An 18,605-nucleotide genomic window follows, 5' to 3' on the forward strand; every position below is an offset into this window, starting at 1 on the left:
ATCCATAAGATCTTGTAAACCAGCCACTTTATACGTTCACCTCACCCTCTGCCATTCAGATATTCCATTCCTAAATTGCCTTCTCCTAACAACCCAGTACTGAGGAGACAGGAATGTTAACGTGATGCAATGAGTCTTTACCTCTGGTTGGACCTCTGGCCATCCACATGCATAAGCAGAATCCATGAACGCTGTAGCAGTGTGGACCGTCTCACAGATCCAAGCATCTTTCTCTTCATTGGGTCAGGTTCTGGTCATCTCAGCCCAGACTGCCATACTAGATCAATTGGTACCAGCTGCAAGTTTGGGAGCCCATACAACCCTACTTACACTTCAGACCAATTGTCCCTGGGTTGGCCATACCCATAGGTCAATATTCACCCAACATTTTAAACTTCAGACCAGCCAGCTTTGCTCTTCTCTCTTATCTTTAGGCTTTGGTAACCACGCCAACAGGCACCAATGGAACGTGTCCCAATTAGCCTGTCTCTTCAATGCTTCACTCATCACTGCATACCCCCCCACCCCTCACTTCCATTAGTAGGTGGATCCAGGTAGTTACCATAGTGAGCCCACCAAACTCATTGGGTTCCTCTAACTTTCAGTCCCAAAACAGGGCTTTCATTGATGGGCACAGACTTTCCTGCTTTGATGCATCCAGTGGTAAAATTGCTTTCTCAAAATTTTCAAAAGTCAGTCTTTTTTTTTGCTGGTCTTAATCTCATCCTATTCCAGTTTGTTAGCAGAAAATGTCCTCCAAACCATGGGGGTATGAAGTCTAAATTTATATCACATAAGGGACTATGGCTGGGAGAGCGCTATCAGTTTTGACTGTAACCATGGGTCGCAATGGTGCAGTCTGTATCAGTGCATTAGGATGGCCCAGGCCCAGGCAGCACTTTATTTGTTATGAAGGGGGTTTTCCCTGAGGCAGGGACAACCTTGCCATCAACTAACAACAATAGTTGTATCAGGCTACCAGAAGCTATGCAATAAAGCCAAAACACGATAATTCCAGCAGCTCGCCACATTTCTTCATAACAGTTTGCACATCCTTATTCTGCCTGGCGAGCCTAACTTCTTATGCACTCACCAACCATGGAAAACTGCTGCTCCTTCAAAACCCAATTCTGACATCTTGTGAAGCTTCTCTGACACTCCTCGCCTCCCGAGAATAGAGTTAGTTGCTTCCTCTTACACGTCTGCAGTTTCTTTGCACCCACCAATATCAGAAGAATAGTCACTTCTCATTTTACAAACTAAGGAGTTTCAGTTGCCTTTTTAACCTGAGCTTTCTGGCAGGTTCTGCTGCTTCGTTTTCTGTCTCCAGCAGGGTCAGTGGTCCATGAGAGAGTCTTCAAAAATCGGTGGACTGCTATGCTACTGCTGTTCTGATGCATGATTTATGCTCTGAAGACATTCTGGGTTTCCATGGGTGCTTCATCGTTCCATCATTACTTTTTAGGGATGCATAGAATTCCCTTGTGTGTATGTACAAGAGGTTATTCATTCTAATACTGATGGGTGTTTAGTTTGTTACATCTTCTTGCTATTGTGGACAGAGTTGCACTGAACACAGGTGTGCATATGTCTGTTTGTGTCATGATTGTTACTAGGGTATATATATATCCAACAGGGGGATTGCTGGATTGTATAGAATTTCTATTCCCAATTGTTAGGTGTAGCTTGATACAACTTTTCACAGTAGTTATACATGTTTACAATCCCACCAGTGGTGCTTAAAGGTTCACATCTGTCCACAGCATCTCCAACATTTATTCATTTCTGGGTTGTTGGGGGTTTTTTGTACTTGCTTGTGATCACCAGTGAAAGATGACAACACGTTGTTTTGATGTGCATCTCCTGGATGGCTAGTGATCACGAACATTTCTTCATGAGTTTGTTGACTGTTCGGATGTCATCACTGATGAAACGTTCCCCGACTTTTCATTGGGTTATCTGTCTTTTTCTTATTGAGGTGTTACAGTTTTCTATAGACTTTAAAGATTAGTCCTTTGTCCGGTGTGTCATTGTCAATCCCGCACACACCCCCCCCACACACACACACACTCTATGGGTTCCCCTTTAATAAATTTTATTTACTTAATTATAATTGTACTTGGTTTCTTCTGCTGACATGCATTTGTTTATTTGAGGGCTTCAGCTCCTTGATGATGATATGGTTGCTTTTTGTATCTTTTTTTACATTCTCCTCTCAAGTTTTTAGCTAAAGAAAGTATTCACGTTTCTCACCTTGGGGAACACTGAAACTTAAATATGCGGTCTTTGTTTAGATGCCACATGGCCTTGATACTCAAGCTTGAATTCCTGTCATGTTTTAGTTGTCTTTTCACAGAGAGGACATCTGCACAGGAAGGTACGTTTCAGTCTCTTCCTTTACTAAGCAAAACTCAGTGCGGCCAAGCCTCAGAGCATGGTTTTGCCTAATTTAATCTGTGTATTAAAAAACATGGTGTTGGAAAAACAGTTGATGGAAATCATGGGCACAGTGGTGTTTTTATAGTGCTGATTAGTTATACCTGAGTGTTGAAGAGCCGTAGTGTGTTAGTTGTGTAGCCAGAAAACCCCTCGGTGCTATGTGGGTGGGGCTACATTAGTTTGATGTACTTAGGGAGTTGCCAGTAGCTCTGTTTGTTAGTTCTCCGTGGTGCTGTGGTCTTGCCCAAGGTATAGTTTGCTGGTAATACAGAAAATACTTTGTCTTCAACACAGCACTTAAAGGTAAGGGTTTTGCATACTTCATTTTTATTTGAATAATGAAATGAATTTAGGTTTAAATTGGCTATACTGATTTGAGATCGCAAGAAGACGTATCTAGATAGAACATTCATCCTCGGCTCCCTTGTGCAATGCCTTGCAGTCTCTCAGACAGTAAATGTAGGATACTCTTGTAATTCAATGTTTGGCTGAATCTGAAATTTATTGATGTCAGGAGCAGTCCACCTTAAATGAAAGAGGGGCTTTTAAGAAGCCCATTCTAACTTGTAATGGAAATTGTAGTTCCCATGAGAGCAAAGGAAGCAGCCTGGGTTCTTTCTCTCTGGAGCAGGGAGGCTGCTGCGTGGTGCTCTGTGGGAATCATTTTATAGCATCTTTTGCTGCTCTCCTTCTGAGACTGTTGGTATATCTAGACATGGAAGGACTGCCTTTGTCTGGTTTAAGGAATTAAAAAAAATATGCAGAAACTTAAAAGAAACCAAATGTTAGCATATTTCATTAGAATTTATCCAATGCAGTATGAAAAAGAAAGGAGAACGTAAGCCTTGCCAACACTGAGCACACACGGCAGCGCCAGATGTCAGCTCTTGGATCATTTAATCTTCTGATGTGCTTATTGTTGTCAATATTTTCCATTGGAACCAAATAGTCTTTTCTAGGTCAGCTTCCAATTACATCGTTATGACTTCATTGTTATTCATGAGGAAAATCGAATAAACAGGGTTCCGCACATATTTGTGGCAGATAAGAACTTTAAAGAAACCACCTGGCCCCAGTAGTGGCCAAAAGCCTGGGGTTCTAATTGTTTCTGGAACCTGTGGGAAATCGGCGTGAGTCTGCACCCTCGTGGTGGTTGTTCTTGCCTTCGAGTCGGTTCCAACTCACGGCGACCCGATAGGAGAGCGAAAGACCACCCCGGCTTAACCCTTGCTCCCACGCAGTTCTTAATGTGGGAGGATTTTTGAATTCATAGCAACCTGTCATGCAGTTGACCTTATCCCCAAATCTGAATTAATTTACTTCATTGCTTAGCTTTTATGTGGCTCTTCTGCCTAGTTCTGTGCTAGGTATTGGGGGGCCGGGGGTAGAAAAATGTGAAACATGGAGGATTCTTCCTGTGAAGAATAGATTGGGGGGCGGCGGAGGGTAAGTAAGGTGGCATCGTCACGCAACGCAGGATTAAGTGCCTCTCAGTAAGTAGTCGGTGGTATGGAAGTCAGCTCAGAACAGAGAAGAGCCGTAGATACATGGTCAGGGAAGGCGTTCTAAACCCAGGTGGCCGGCCTTCTGAACAGGCACTTGAATTAGATGTGTTCAGGAATCAGAGCATGGCAAGCTAATCTTAAACTTGGAGAAAGAGTAAGGATAAAGTGCAGAGTTCGAGAGGAGTTCTGCAGAGCTCACAGTGAAAGAGAGCTCAAGGGTTGGACGACTCCGCCACTGTCCCCCTCGCTTTAGTGTCCCCTCCAAGATACCTCACTCATTGGGTCTGGACTTCTCCGTCTGCCACACTCATGGTTTCCTTAGAGGGCGCCTCACTGATCCACCCCCAAGGATCACTTCCATCCCTTTGAACCGAATGATACATTCTGAGGGATTGGAAACTGTCGACCCAAACCTTTTTATTTTCCTCCCTCCTTTCCAAATGCTTCCTGGCTCCAAAGGCTATTAAAAAGCACGTGAGTGTATGCAAAACTAGACTTAAATTCCTGCTTCAGGAAGGGAAATTAATTAGCATATGTGAGCCTTAGTTTAAAGAAAATAAAAATACTCAACTCCTAAGGTGGTGATATGAATGAAAATATATAAATATGGAAGCTGTTTTGTAGTAAATGATGTGATAGGCAGGCCATCAAGGTTCGTACCCTTCCCCTACCTGGGAGCCGCTCTATCCTCCTTACTGTGCCCCGAATATGTCTGGCCTTTTCACATCCACACCTTTGCTCAGGTGTTCTGTCTCTAATGTCTCCCTCTCCTCTTTGCCCATTGACATCCTACCTGCCTTGAAAAGCTTACAAAGGCTTGAAAGTAAACAAGCGGCCATTTAGCCCAGAAGCAACAAAGCCCACATGGAAGCAGCACACCAACATGTGTGATCATGAAGGGCCAAAGGGACCAGGCTTCAAACACCAAAGGCTGGGGGGGGGAATCATATCCTCGTCAATGAGGGTGGCGCGTGATGGGGATCCAATGCCCATCTTTAGACAACTGGGCATACCTTGCAGAGGGGTAGTAGGGAGGAGATGAGTCACTCAGGGTTCAGTATAGCAATAATGAAACCCACAACCTTCCTCTAGTTCTTAAACGCTTCCTCCCCCCAACTACCAGGACCCCAATTCTGCCTTGCAAACCTGGTTAGACCAGAGGATGCACAGCGGTACAGATGGGAACTTGAAACGCAGGGAATCTAGGACAGATGAACCCCTCAGGACCAGGGGTGACAGTGGCGATACCAGGAGGGAAGGGTTGGTAGAAAGTGGGAATTGATCACAGGGAGCTACATATAACCTCCTCTCTAGGGGATGGGCAGCAGAGGGGTGGGTGAAGGGAGATGCCGGGCAGTGTAAGATAAGATATAATAATAATTTATAAATTATTAAGGGTTCATGGGGGAGAGGGGAGGGGGGAAAAGGAAAATGAGCTGATTCCGGGAACCCAAGAGGAAAGTGAATTTTGGGAATGATGAGGGCAACAAATGTATAGGTGTGCTTTACACAATTGATCTACGTATTGTGATGAATTGTATGAGCCCCAATAAAATGATTAAATAAAAAAACAAAACAAAACAAAATTATTGAAGACTTTTCTTAAAGTGGGAACTGAGCGATGGATTTATTAACCTCCCCCGTCTGAGGAGGATGAATAACAGAAATGTGGGTGAAGGGATAGAGCAGATGGTATAAGATCTGAAAAAATAATAACATATAATTTACTAAGGGTTCATGAGGGTGGGAGGGTAGGACAGGGAGGGAAAAAAGAGGAGCTGATCTCAAATGGCTCAAGTAGAATGTCAATGTTTTGAAAATGATGATAGCAACATATGTACAAGTTCACTTGCTATAATTAATTTATGGTTTGTTATAATATCTGTAAGAGCCCCCAATAAAATGATTAAAAAAAAAAAGTTTACATTGTCGCCCCTTATAGAATTGAACTCTGAGTCTTTCAGATCCCAAGTATTCATTGCTGGCCCTAAATTACTCGCCTACAATTCAGCTATCTGCACACATCGTATTTCCTCAGAATAGATGGCAAACCCCTTGAAGGATGAGCCCAGGTCAGACAGGAGGCACAGTTGAGTGTGAATCCCCCCTTGTTTCCATCAGAGCTTTTGCATAGTTGTCACTCTTCCAGCATGATCTCAACCTTTTTTCTTTGTTGTTCTTTTCTTTTCCCCCCTTAACGACAGTCAGATGCTGAGTAGTTCTAAATCTGTTTCTCAAGCCCTTGTTACTTGCCTAGTCTTTAAATAGATCTTTATAATCAATTGCCTGGCGAATGCCTCCCATGAACTTCTTCCACAGGTACTTCCAAGGCCACATGCCTCAAACTGAACCCCTATCTCCTTCTGACCCCCATCTCCCCTCCATCCCACATGCTGTCTGCCCTCCCTCTTCACGTCTTCTAGATTGTATTTTGCATTTGGGGTCCACCCAGTCCCTGAAGCAGCAGCTTGGAGGTTGTTCTTCATTCCTTCATTTCTCTGGTTGTCTATTCAGGGAGTCACTGACTCTTGACTCTGGTTTCTTAATAATTTTTTTAATTCATCCCAGCTCTTTAAATCCCAACTCCACTGCCTAAGATTGGACCCTTCCCATTCAACTAAGTTTACTGTAACAGCCCTCTAATGGATGTACTGCATCTTATTCGTAATGCTTTCACAAACCTCCTCCGCAGTAGAGGCGTGACACATCCTCTCCTGTTAAACCCTTTGGTGGCTTCCTTTTACATGTATCAGGAATAGGGGAAAAGTTTAGATTAGCTCTCGTCAACTTGGTCATTGCTGCTTCGAGTTTAGCATTGTCATTTAGTGATGCCTCACGTAGGTGAAGAGAAGGGGTGGGCAACAAATAACTTCTCAATGCTAACACCCTAGTAGATTGAATGCTTAGCATCTGTACAGACACCGTATTCCTTAGCATGTCAGTCCTTCCATGATCCTGATCCTTCCCGAATCTTCATCCTTGCTTCTGCCATTTGCTTCACTTCCCATCTGACCCTGGGAGCATCAAGAAAATATTCCGTCTTTTTGCTATGGTTCTTCTAGGTTCGCTTCTCCTTGCCCTTTGTCTGGGAAACTCACACGTAGTCTTCAAACTGTGAGTGTGTGGGGAGTGCATGGGGTGAGATCTGTCTGTGGATAAGGGCTCTTCCTCTAGGACTCAGCGGCTTCCTCTGCCTCCTTCACAGTCGTACATGCCCCATAGGCTGGAAGTACTAAATCTGTCTCTGAATATAAAACCAGTAGGTCAGATATCATGTCTCATTTGAGTTTGGCCTCTGATATTTATCAGACTTTTCTGTGAGAAGAGAGATGTTCAAAATGTTAGTGGAAAAAATGGAATTAAAAGTTAATATGTAAGCTTTATTTCTCAATGTAAAGCTTCATTAAGTTCAAGACATATTTGTAAGTGATGGCAACAGCCATTTAATTCATTGCTAAAGAACGGAAGGTCGCCCTGGGGGACAGACAACCGAAAAGTGGGTGAAGGGAGACGTCGGACAGGGCAAGATATGACAAAATACCCATTTATAAACTATCAAGGGCTCATGAGGGAGGGGGGAGCGGGGAGAGAGGGAAAAAATGAGGACCTAATGTCGGGGGTTTAAGTGGAGAGAAAATGTTTTGAGAATGATGTACAAATGCGCTTTACACAATTGATGTGTGTATGGATTGCGATAACAGTTGTATGAGCCCCTAATAAAATATTTTAAAAAAAAAGAAATTAAAATCATTTAAAAAAAAAAAAAAAAAAAAAAAAAAAAAAAACCCTGAACAAAAAAAAACCAACGGGGGGTTAAATCCGGCCCAAAAAAAAAAAAAAAAAAAGAGTGAAGAAAATGTTCTTTGAACTATGGAATGATATGATATATGTATTAACTTCCAACAATAAAAAAGAATGTTCTAAACCTGGAAAAAAAAACAACAACAAAAAACGGAAGGTCCTGGGAATTTACCGACATCATTGTGGTCCTTTTTACACTGTTGACTGAAGTGAAAATGGGTGCCCTTTAAGGATTGTTTTTTTAAGATGGGGCGCGGTGGGGGATTACCAGGAGCCAAAGCAGGACTGTAAAGTGGATACCTAATGATTTCCCATCGAAACTCTTGCAAAATTGCCCTTCGTTAAGAGCAAGGAACAAGTAGGAGAATTGTGGAGGTTGAGAGAGACTCAGGGGGAGCTTCCTTGGCATTTTTGGAAGAAGTTTTGACTAACCTTCTCAAAGTATTATTCTCCTAATAACCAGGGATTATCATGATATGGTTCTCTAGAAAGTGAACAAGCAAAAATGCTTTTAGCCCCCCAAAAAACCTGGCTTGCCATGAACTTTTAACCCGTAGGTTTTAACTTTGCGTCACTTCCACCACCTCGTGTTCATGGTTTTCATTAGTCTTTTTAAAAAGATAGTACTGGCACAGCGGTATGACATGTCTTGTTACATGTCTTTGAAGACCTGCTTCAGGATTTTGATCCCTTCTGTTTAAATTTCTACTAAGAGGCCTGCTTCTGCCTACAGCTGCTCTGGGTGAGCAGTTTGGCACCCATTGAGCAGAAACTTTGCTCAGTTTTAATTTTTCTGCCAGAAGAGTGAAAGTTGAACCGACTGAGTGTGCGTGGTGGTGCCCGGTGTTTCCACTGTTGATTTGGGGTCTTCCTCAATTAGGGTACGAACCAGATGGATGTGGCCTCATCTTCAACCAATCTAGCCCCTTCTTACAATAAGCTATCCATTTGTAAACGGCTGGATTTCATTGTAAACTTTGTGAAGCATCAGTCACGTCACCATTCCTTCATCATAAGTTTGATGTTTTTACTTACTTCAGTTTTGGCGGCCTTCCTATTGCTCTGCTGGGGACTCCTTCTTAAACCAATGCTTGTCCTCCTTAGTGCCTCATACCAGATCCTGTTAGACATGCTGCAACAGGCTAGTTTGTTTATTATGCTGCAAACATTGTTTCGAAATCCATGGAGAGTTTTTTCATAAAATGCATTCTCCATGAACTGTTTGAGGATTGAGATAGTTAAGGTTTATTTTGCCAGCCTGTCAGATAAACACATGTGGGGTTAGTGGAAGGGTGGAGAGAGAAATGGCTTGGTGAGCCTCGCCTTTCTGGTTTCCAGTCTCTTTCTCTCTGATGGTCGGACCAGGGTGCAGCTGCCTTAGCCAGTTCCCTGCTTCAGCTGGCAAGGCTCACTTCCTGCAAGACATCCTTGAGGAGAGGCCACATGGACCTACCCTGATGCAGCCCTGGGTGCTGGAGCAGCTGTGTGGAGACCCCTGCCAGCGCTGAGATGCTTACACATTCACTGACTTGGCTTTCCTCCTGCAGTCGGCATCATTGCGTGTGTTTTGTGAGATGGAGAAGGACTTTGTGGATTGATCTTGGAGATATGGGCTTGGACAGCACTGGGTTGGGGTGCTTTCTTAATGTACACTTACCCTTTATATAAAACTCTCTCTAATATACATATGAGTTTCTATGGATTTGTTTCGCTAGTCTACCCAGACTAACACAAGGATCCCTCATATAGATGATTAGTGGAGTTATTTATTGAAACAAATTAACCACTTTGATTGAATGTACTTTGCTGTAACGGTGATCACTCCTTGGGCTAACAAGGTAGATATGAGGGTTACTATGCTGCAGGCAATCCAGGTCACTGACTCCGTCGGGAAGTAGCGAATGACATGATGAAAATGGCTTCTAGGGAGGACTGATCTCTCAGCAGTTTGTTAGTCTAGGTTTACGGAGCTCCTGGGATGATTAACTGAGGGCCGTGGGGGTGGGGAGAGGAAAAGCAAGTGTATTAAGCCATTTTGGAGAATTGTTTCCTGAGTTTTGTGCTTTCCTTTCCACATTTCTGAAGTGGGATGCACTAGCAAGTCTGCTTCTGAATATAGGATACTGGAGTTTTTATGTCTTTCTTTATTTTGAGTTTTTATTTTCAAAGAAAGAACATTTCCTGTAACAACACTTTTTATGGTAGATAATTATGTGGAAAACATACTCATTATTAATTGCTTGAAAAGAATGATTGTGAGTTTAAATTTTAAAAGATAACTGTCCTTTGACTATCTAGCCTAACATTTTCCAAAGGGAGTGGCACACATGGAATTAATGGTTATTTGTGAGGAAAATACTTCAATGTCTTTTTGCTCTGCCTTCTAGTCTATAGCTTAACAGGAGCATTCTAATTATAGTTTGTTTGTTTTTTTCTCCCTGGGCATTTGTATTTCATATGGGACTCACGTGTCTGTGTTTCCTGGTTAAAGTTTATCTTCCATTTGTTTTGGTCCACGTAGCTCCACTCTGGTTTAATCTTTGTATTGGCCTGTGAAGACATCCTCATTTACTGTGGTTCTGCTTCTGTTCCAGAGGTATGACGCCTTGACTTAGAAGAAGGTCTTCCCAAACACGTACTTCTGTCTTGTGTATTATGGATACCAAGGACGAGAAGAAGGAACGGAAACAAAGCTATTTTGCTCGGTAAGCACTCCCTTTGCAAAATTATACTAGCGCTTTGAAAAAAGGAAGGGACTTTGTTCTCAAGTCGAACTTGACTTTTGTGTTTAGTGACTGTTCATAAACAGAGCAGATCACCGGCAGGATTTAAGTACCTCTTGTGTTGTGTGGTTTCCCCACTTCTTTAGAGGAATAACAAATGGTTCTTCTCTTTGACAGGCCTGTGCTGCTGAGAGACCCTAGCTGTCAGTCTGCCCTGAGCCACAAAATGAATCCCACCTTTAGTAACAGGCTTTGCATTTTAAATCCTCAGTACTCAATACCCACTGCTCTGTGGCTTAAGTGATTGAGCGACAATTACAACTCTGTGACATGTTATCTAAAGCTTATTACCTTGAGAAAAGCCTATTATTAAAAACTATTTTTGTAGGTGGATGGAATGGGGGAACTTGTATCATTGAAGTCCTCGTCATTGTGTGTGTGTGTGTATGCCAATATATATACATTTGCTGGTACCAGAGTAAAAGTAATCCGTGTGATCAGTGACTACATATAGCCCTCACTAAATCCTAGTGAAATAAATGATATGCCCCACACGCTCCAGACTCATGGCCATCTGGTCAGTCCCAAATGCAGTATGACCCTGTAGGACACCGGTTCTCAGCCTGTGGGTTGTGACCCCTTTGGGGGTTGAATGATCCTTTCACCGGGTTCCTCCGATTCATAACAGTAACAACATGATAGTGATGAAGTAGCAATGAAAATAGTCTCATGGTAGGGAGGTCACCACAACACGAGGAACTGTATGAAAGGGTGGCGGCAGGAAGGTTGAGAAGCACTGCTGTGGGACACGGTAGAATTGCCCCTGTGGGTTTCCCAGACTGTGACTCTTTAAGGGAGTAGAAAGTCCACCTTTCTCCGGAGGAGCCACTGCTGGTTTGGACCTGCACCCATGTGTAACCACCATTAGACCCCCAGGGCTCATTGACACATCATTTTGATAGTCGGAATATTTTCAAATCCAGAGTAAGAACAGAGGCTTAGAGTGATCATGATTCTCTCTTCAGTTGAAATAATTAAGAACTGAATTCAGTCTGGCCCCTCCCCACCTCCCAGTACAGGCCCTTCAAAGGCACATTTCCTCTTTTCCAGCTATAGGCCTTGGAAGACTAAAATCAAATCGGAGGGGTTAGTGTTACCCAGAAATCAAGGTGGGCTTTTTATTATTAGTAGGAAGATAAAGGAAGCAGCCTTCAGGGAACTACTACGTGCAAATTGCTGTCTTTCTTCTTTTATATATACTCATGGTAAACCTGTGACACAGATGTCTGCATCTCCCATTAGCAAAAGAGTAACTGGCTTCAGAGATGGCAGTAGTTTATGCAATACCTTCTGAGCAACAGTCACTTCAAATACAGTGTTGTCTCACAGGGTAATGCTTCAGTTCAAAAGCAGTAACCCATGAATAGAGTTGTAGAAAATCAAGCATTAAACTGCTAATTATAGTGGAATAGCTCCCAATTTTTGGACTAGAAAGAGTAGCAAGATCTTTGGGGGCCAAGGCAGACATCAGGCATTTAATGAGTGAAACATTAGAAAGTTCCAAACAGAATAGGAAGAACTATATGTTGTTGTTGTCGTTAGGTGCGATCTAGCTGATTTCTACTCATAGCAACGCTATGGAAACATCACCGGTGCTGCATCATCCTCACAATGGTTCTTCTGTTTGAGCCCATTGTTGCAGCCACTGTGTCGGCCTAGCTCATTGAGAGGCTTCCTCTCTTTGACTGACACTTTGCTTTACCAAACATGATTTCCTGTACCAGGAACTGGTTTCTCCTGATAACATGTCCTTCTAAAGAAGTACATAGTCATTAAAAAAGATCTATCTTGAGATAATTATAGATGCATGTATAGTTGTAGGAAATAATATAGAGTGATATTGTATACCCTTAATCTAGTCCCCCCCCCTTGGTAATATTTTGAATTATAATGCAGTATCATAACTCATGAATTGATGTTGGTAAAGTCTACCAACCTTATTCAGGAGGTTGTTAGAGAACAGAGGAATATTGCATGGTTTAAAATCAGGAAGGTGTGTGTCAGGGTTATATCTTTTCACCATACTTATTCATTCTGTATGCTGAGCAAATAATCAGGGAAGCTGGATTATATGAAGAAGAAGCGGTATCAGGATTAGAGGAGGGCGTATTAACAACCTTCGATAGGCAGATGACAGAACCTTGCTTGCGAAAGAGAGGAGAACTTGAACTACTTGCTGATGAAAATCAGGGATTCCAGCCGTTACAACTCAGTGTAAAGAAACAAATATCCTCACAAGTGGACCCATATGAAACATCATGATGGAGAAAAGATTGAAGTTGTCAAGATTTCCATCTGACTTGGATCCACAATGAAGGCTCATGGAAGAAGCAGTCAAGAGATCAAACGAAACATTGTCTTGGATAAATCTGCTGCACCAGACCTCTTGACAGCGTTGAAAAGCTAGGATGTTACTTTGGGGAATAAGATGCACTTGACCCAATCCATGGTGTTTCACATGCCCTCATATGAAAGTTGACCTTTGAATAAGGCATGTGAGAGTTGGTCATTGTATAATGAAGATTGAAAAACAATCCATGCGTTTGAACTATGATGTTGGTGACGAATATTGAAAGTACCATGGATTGCCAAAAGAACAAACAAATCTGTCTTGGAAAAAAAGTACCGTCAGAATGCTGCTTACAGACAAGGATGGCGACACTTCATCTCACGTAGTTTGTGCACAGGATCACTATGAGTTGAGACCGGCTCTATGGCATCTGACAACAACAGCAACCAGCCCTTTCATCGCGATACTCCTTTCCTTCCCTCCAATTGGCAGCTACTAATCTGTTCTTCATCTTTATAATTTCCTCATTTCAAGAGTGCTATCTTCTTATGGTTATAGGCCATTGGATTGATGCTGACTCACTGTGATACTATGGATGTTCTAATGGTCTCAGTACAGCAGGTAATCTTTTAAGATGTGCCCCCCGTTTTGCATTATTTTCTAGAGGTGTGTCCATTTATTTTATAAATCAAATGCTGAAGATTATGAGTCCACTGCATGGATGTATCATAGGGCTTTTCGGTTGTTTTGTTTAGTTTTTGTTAACCATTCACTCATCGAAGGACGTTTGGGTTGTTTCTAGTTTCTGGCTATTACCGATAGCTCATAGAATCAGTGGTGTGAGCATGTGTTTTCATTGCTCTGTGATAATTGCTGAGAAATGCAATAGCTCGATCATATATATGGTAAATATGTTAGGTTTTATAAGAAATTGCCAGAGTAGTCATATTTTAAATTCTAACTAGCAGTGTATGAATTGTCATTTCTGTACATCCTTGCCAGCATTTGGTGTTACTACTATTTTTATTTTATCCATTTTAGTAGGTATGTAGTGATAGCTCATTTAGTCTTAATTTCCTTAATAACTGCTGAAATTGAACATATTTTTGGGGGGGCTTTTTTGCCTATGCCCTTAGTGAAATGTCTGTTCATGTCTTTTACCCATTTCCTAATTGAGTTGTGTGTTTGTTCTTCTCTTTTTTTAACTGATAGTTTGGGGCGTTCCTTTTATCTGAGGGGGACTTCAAGAAGTTCAATGAAAAATTCCATTTTTTCCCATTATTTTTTAACACATTATTTTCCCCGCAATCTCTCGAAGCCCCTGCATATATCAGACCCTAGTTTTTTGTTGCATATGAAGTTTGGAGCTTATTTCTCTCACTCAGTGACTTGTCATCTTAACCTCCTAACATGGTCTTTTGCCAAGCAAACGTTTTAAATGTTAATGCAATCCACTGTATTAAATTTACTTTTTATGTGACAGCTCTTAGCCTAGCCATAGAACTAAAAGATTCTCATCGATGTTTTTTCCTAACCTTTTATAGCATTACATATTATATTTAAATCTCTCGTTCATTTTGAGTTGATTTTTTTCATGAAGTGTGACTTTGAAAATTTATTTTGGCTGATGGATGTTCTATGCAGTGCTGGAAAACCTCCTGGTGCCTCCTTAGTTTGACCCTAAATGACTCCAATCACAAGGGTCAGGGTGGTTCATGAATAACCTGCTCAGAGTTAATTTCTTGTTCCTGCAAAGATAGATTAAAGACAACCCTTTAAACTGATATTATTTGGGCTTGCTCAATTCAGAATAAAGTATAGCTCCTAGACCTGTAGTTCTTCTCATGCATGGTCCAAACAGAATAAGCATAGATCCAAACCAAAACTGTTCTGAAGGAACAGCATAGTTTGTTCCAATCAGAACTGTGAAATTAAGTTGCCATGTTTTCTGTGACCCCTTCTGAAAAGTATTCTAACAATGGAAACATATTAAAAAACACTAATTAATTGTGACCATGGGAGCATAGGGACAGCAGAGTGGGGACAAAAACCAGTTGTGCTGTTGAAACAGCGAGTCACAGTGACCAATTACTGAGACGGAATTGACAGAGAGACAGGAGACAAACTCTGACTTCAGCCAGACATGGCAGCCAGAAAACGATCACACTATTAAAAGCAAAAAACCAAATGCAACCAAAAGCAAAACAATAAAAACAGCCCATAATCAGGAAAGAACCAGCTGAAGTTATCAGTTTTTTCAAATGCCTTCTGATGAAGCTTTTGGCCTTAAGACAGAATTTACTGGGAAGCTAGTTTTGAAAACATAGGGCACACTCCTCTGGACCAAGGTGCCTAAGGGTAGTCCAAGCAAAATCTCTAGAGAGGAATGTAAAGTCAGGCCAAGGGGATGGCCACACTGTCGAAACCACACTCTCTCATAAACTGGATTGCACCATCTTCCAGAGATTTCTAGTGTTCAGAGAAGACCAAAAGGAAGATGGATCCCGATGGTCTGCCTGCACCACACTCTGCATCAAAAATCCTAAATATTGCTTTCACACTCTCCACCCTCACCCTGATCGCTTTCACCCCCAAGTAGGGAAATAGCCACTGCTTACTCTGTGCGCTTTACCTTGTAGTTTCATAAACATTGTCCAACTGTGTTGGGTAAATAATCCTTTACAACAAGTGTTTTGTTGATATTTCTCCTGTGGACCTGCTCTCTCTCTTTCTCTGAAATTTACATCAAAGCCATTTGGAATCTTATTTTAGATAATCTTAAGTAAATAATTCTGGATTAAAATGAACAGTTTGGGGGTCGCACATTTTTTCCTTTCTTATAATTATCTTGGAATATACCTGCAACTCTGAATAGAAGCGTAGATCAGCATCCACACTATATAGGCTCATTCTGGATCAGCCTTACTGAGTCAGGGCAGGAGGAGACTGCCTTGTTATCAGGTTGCTACTTGTGTTTTTGGGCCACTTGGTTTTCAGGATCTTCAATATGGTTCTGTGTGTTTATTCCAATTTGAATGATTCGTGAGACCTTTCCCTATGGTTTTGCACAGGATTTGTGTATACACGAAACGAGTGCTTTATATAACCCCAAACCAAACTGGTGACAGCAGAGTCAGTTCTAACTCTTGATGGCCCATGGGTGACTAGGAAGGACTGTTCTCTGTCAGGCTTTCAAAGAGTTTTTGAAAGTAGATCTTGAGGCCTTTCTTCTGAATCATTTCTGGCTGCATTCAATCCTCCTCTCTTTCCTTTGGGAGCCTAGTGTTAACTGGCTGTGCCGCCCAGTGATCCCCTTATACTGCATATACGGGTTAATTCCTTGATACCTGGCGGGTTTTCATACCAAATGAAAACTGCACGAAAGTGAATTCTGCTTGGTGTACTACTCTCTGTGGGAACCCAGGCTCTGTGGTCCCTGGTGCTGCGTTCCTCTCCTCATAGTTAGAATGCAGGCAGAGAACTTCAGTTGTGCCACACAAGACTCCTTCTGCCCACACTCGTTTTGGCGTGGCTTGACTTTTGTAGAATTTAGAATCCACTTAAAGTCAATTTTGTAGTCCCTTTATGCTGTTTGTGTGTCTGTCTGAAAATTACTTAAAAGCATATTTTTCAGAATGAAAGACATTAGAAATACACCTCCTCCCCAGGGTTTTTTTAGGTCAACCCAAAGTAATGTTCTGTGGGAGGTGTACTTTTCCCTCTGTGTGGGTTGGAGAGAGCCTGCGAGTGTACATTTGGTGATAAAGACTCGTCAGCTCTCCGTGTGTTGTTCACCTTGCCCTAGATTTGCCGGCTCCATTCAGCTCATTCCTGGTTATCAGGAAAAGCAGAACTGCCGCACCCACCAAGGCACTCTCTTGTTTCCCATCGGCAGCAGAGCCAGCAGTGTGCAGCACATCCCCCTTTCAGCCTTGTCTTCCTGAAGATGGGCCATAACCCCCACTACCTCTGTCATCATTCTCACTGGTGAAAGACGTAGCCTGTAGACATCACCTTACCTCTCATCTCCATTCCTCTGATCCCTCACTCCCCCTCCTTGCCTTGGCCATGACATTACCCAGCAACAGATGCCTAGTGTTTGAAGACCCTGAGCATGTTTTCTAAACTTCCCTCCATATTTTTCATTTGTTAAAGATGGCTAATAATAGCCCAGTAATAAGATCACTCTGCAGAAGGAAGCATCCCAGCCCAGTAGGACACAATGTAAAGGACCAGGGCTGAACCAGATCTGCTCCTGTGACTACACTGTTGAGGTTGTGCCCATTCACCATGACCTGGAGATGGATACTTAAATCCAATTGTATAGCCTTTTTCTAACCCTAATAGTCAACTGAGGGTTCCTTTCTGATTAACACACAATGAGCCAAGATGGCTATGAAGATAGTATCTGCAAAGTGCCTTCTGAGCACAGTGAGCTCTCGGCATTCCCAACTTTGCCATCTCTGCCTACCTCCTCTTTCATCTTACCACAAAAGAATTCTCACTTTCCTACCATCTGGCCATCCTACAAATTGCTCTTGTTCATATCAGGAAGGAGGGAGCAGTCACAAAAGTCCAGATTCCTAACAATACATTGCTTTTGAATACAATTGCATTCAGGAGTATCGACAAGTGTCATTCTATAGCTGAAAGACCCCTGAGTGATCGAAGGGACCTTTATTCAACAGTTGGACCCTAGAGCCATGAGACAAAAGTATCTGTCAATCATATGCGAGGCCCTGTACATGGCACTTTACATATATTAACTGATAATCAGGGCTCCAATGCTGATATTGCCTAACACGCCATCATGGCTCAGGTTCCAACTCCCACAGCCCATTAAGTAGCCAGGTGGGGTCTAGGGGGTCCTGAGCCAAGTTCTTCACCTTTACCTCTGGAAAGCATCTTAGTGTAGGGTGCGATACAGGTGTACCTTGTTTTATTGTGGTTGGGGTAGTGCTTTTTTTGTTTGGTTGTTTATTTACAAATTGGAGATTTTTTCCAACAGCATGTGGTCTCTGTTTCAATCCTTTTCATTAAGCTAGGGCAGTCTTGAGAGACTACCACCTAGTGTAAAGATAACTTTTACATAAACTGGGAAACTCCAAAATTCAAATGGCTCACTTTAGTGTGATATTCACTTTATTTGTTTTTTAATTAAAAAATTTCTCATACACTTTTATTAATGCATTAAAAATACTGGTTTCTATTCAGTTCTCCAGGTTACAGGTAAAGGTTGAACAAAATTAAATAGTGAAATTGCTTAAAATTGAGTATTAAAAAAGATTACTCAATACATTTAATAAAACTAATTTAATGAGCCGTGGAGGAAATTAAGTTAGCTTGAAGTTGAATGGAAATTTATAAGCAGAAAAAAACTTTTAATTAATGTTATCATCTTCTGCCTATCTTTTAACCTCAGGATTAAAAAGATAGGCTTTCCTAAAATATCCAACAAAAACATAAAGAGTAAACCGGAATAGCACCTTTCTAATGTGAAATGGCCATCGTTCGAAACACGTTAGAAAGTAGAAGGCACTGCCTCAAGAGAACAAATGACGATGCATGCTAGGTAACAGCATGATTGGGAAAGGGTACACGGGTAATAGCATGATTGGGAAAGGGTACACAGGTAATAGCGTGATTGGGAAAGGGTACACGGGTAATAGCATGATTGGGAAAGGGTACACAGGTAATATCGTGATTGGGAAAGGGTACACGGGTAATGTCATGATTGGGAAAGGGTACACGGGTAATAGCGTGATTGGGAAAGGGTACACGGGTAAT

General features: G+C 42.0%; 1 protein-coding gene across 6 annotated transcripts in view; it reads left to right on the forward strand.

Annotated features, from left to right (window-relative positions):
* Positions 1 to 18,605, forward strand: part of NCOA7 (nuclear receptor coactivator 7) — a 199,215-nt gene that overhangs the window by 23,788 nt on the left and 156,822 nt on the right. For 5 of the 6 annotated variants that reach the window (XM_045294348.1, XM_045294347.1, XM_045294349.1 and 2 more), the window contains exon 2: positions 10,340 to 10,450. In XM_045294348.1, coding sequence (XP_045150283.1) covers positions 10,401 to 10,450 — 50 coding nt within the window. In that variant the 5' untranslated portion in view covers positions 10,340 to 10,400. Of the gene's footprint in view, positions 1 to 10,339; positions 10,451 to 18,605 lie in introns of those variants that run through there. The other variant, XM_045294352.1, reaches the window with a different exon arrangement.

The sequence above is a fragment of the Echinops telfairi genome, unplaced genomic scaffold, assembly GCF_000313985.2.
Source record: "Echinops telfairi isolate 266 unplaced genomic scaffold, ASM31398v2 ScPeMD7_3533;HRSCAF=4204_0, whole genome shotgun sequence".
Taxonomy (NCBI): Eukaryota; Metazoa; Chordata; class Mammalia; order Afrosoricida; family Tenrecidae; genus Echinops; species Echinops telfairi.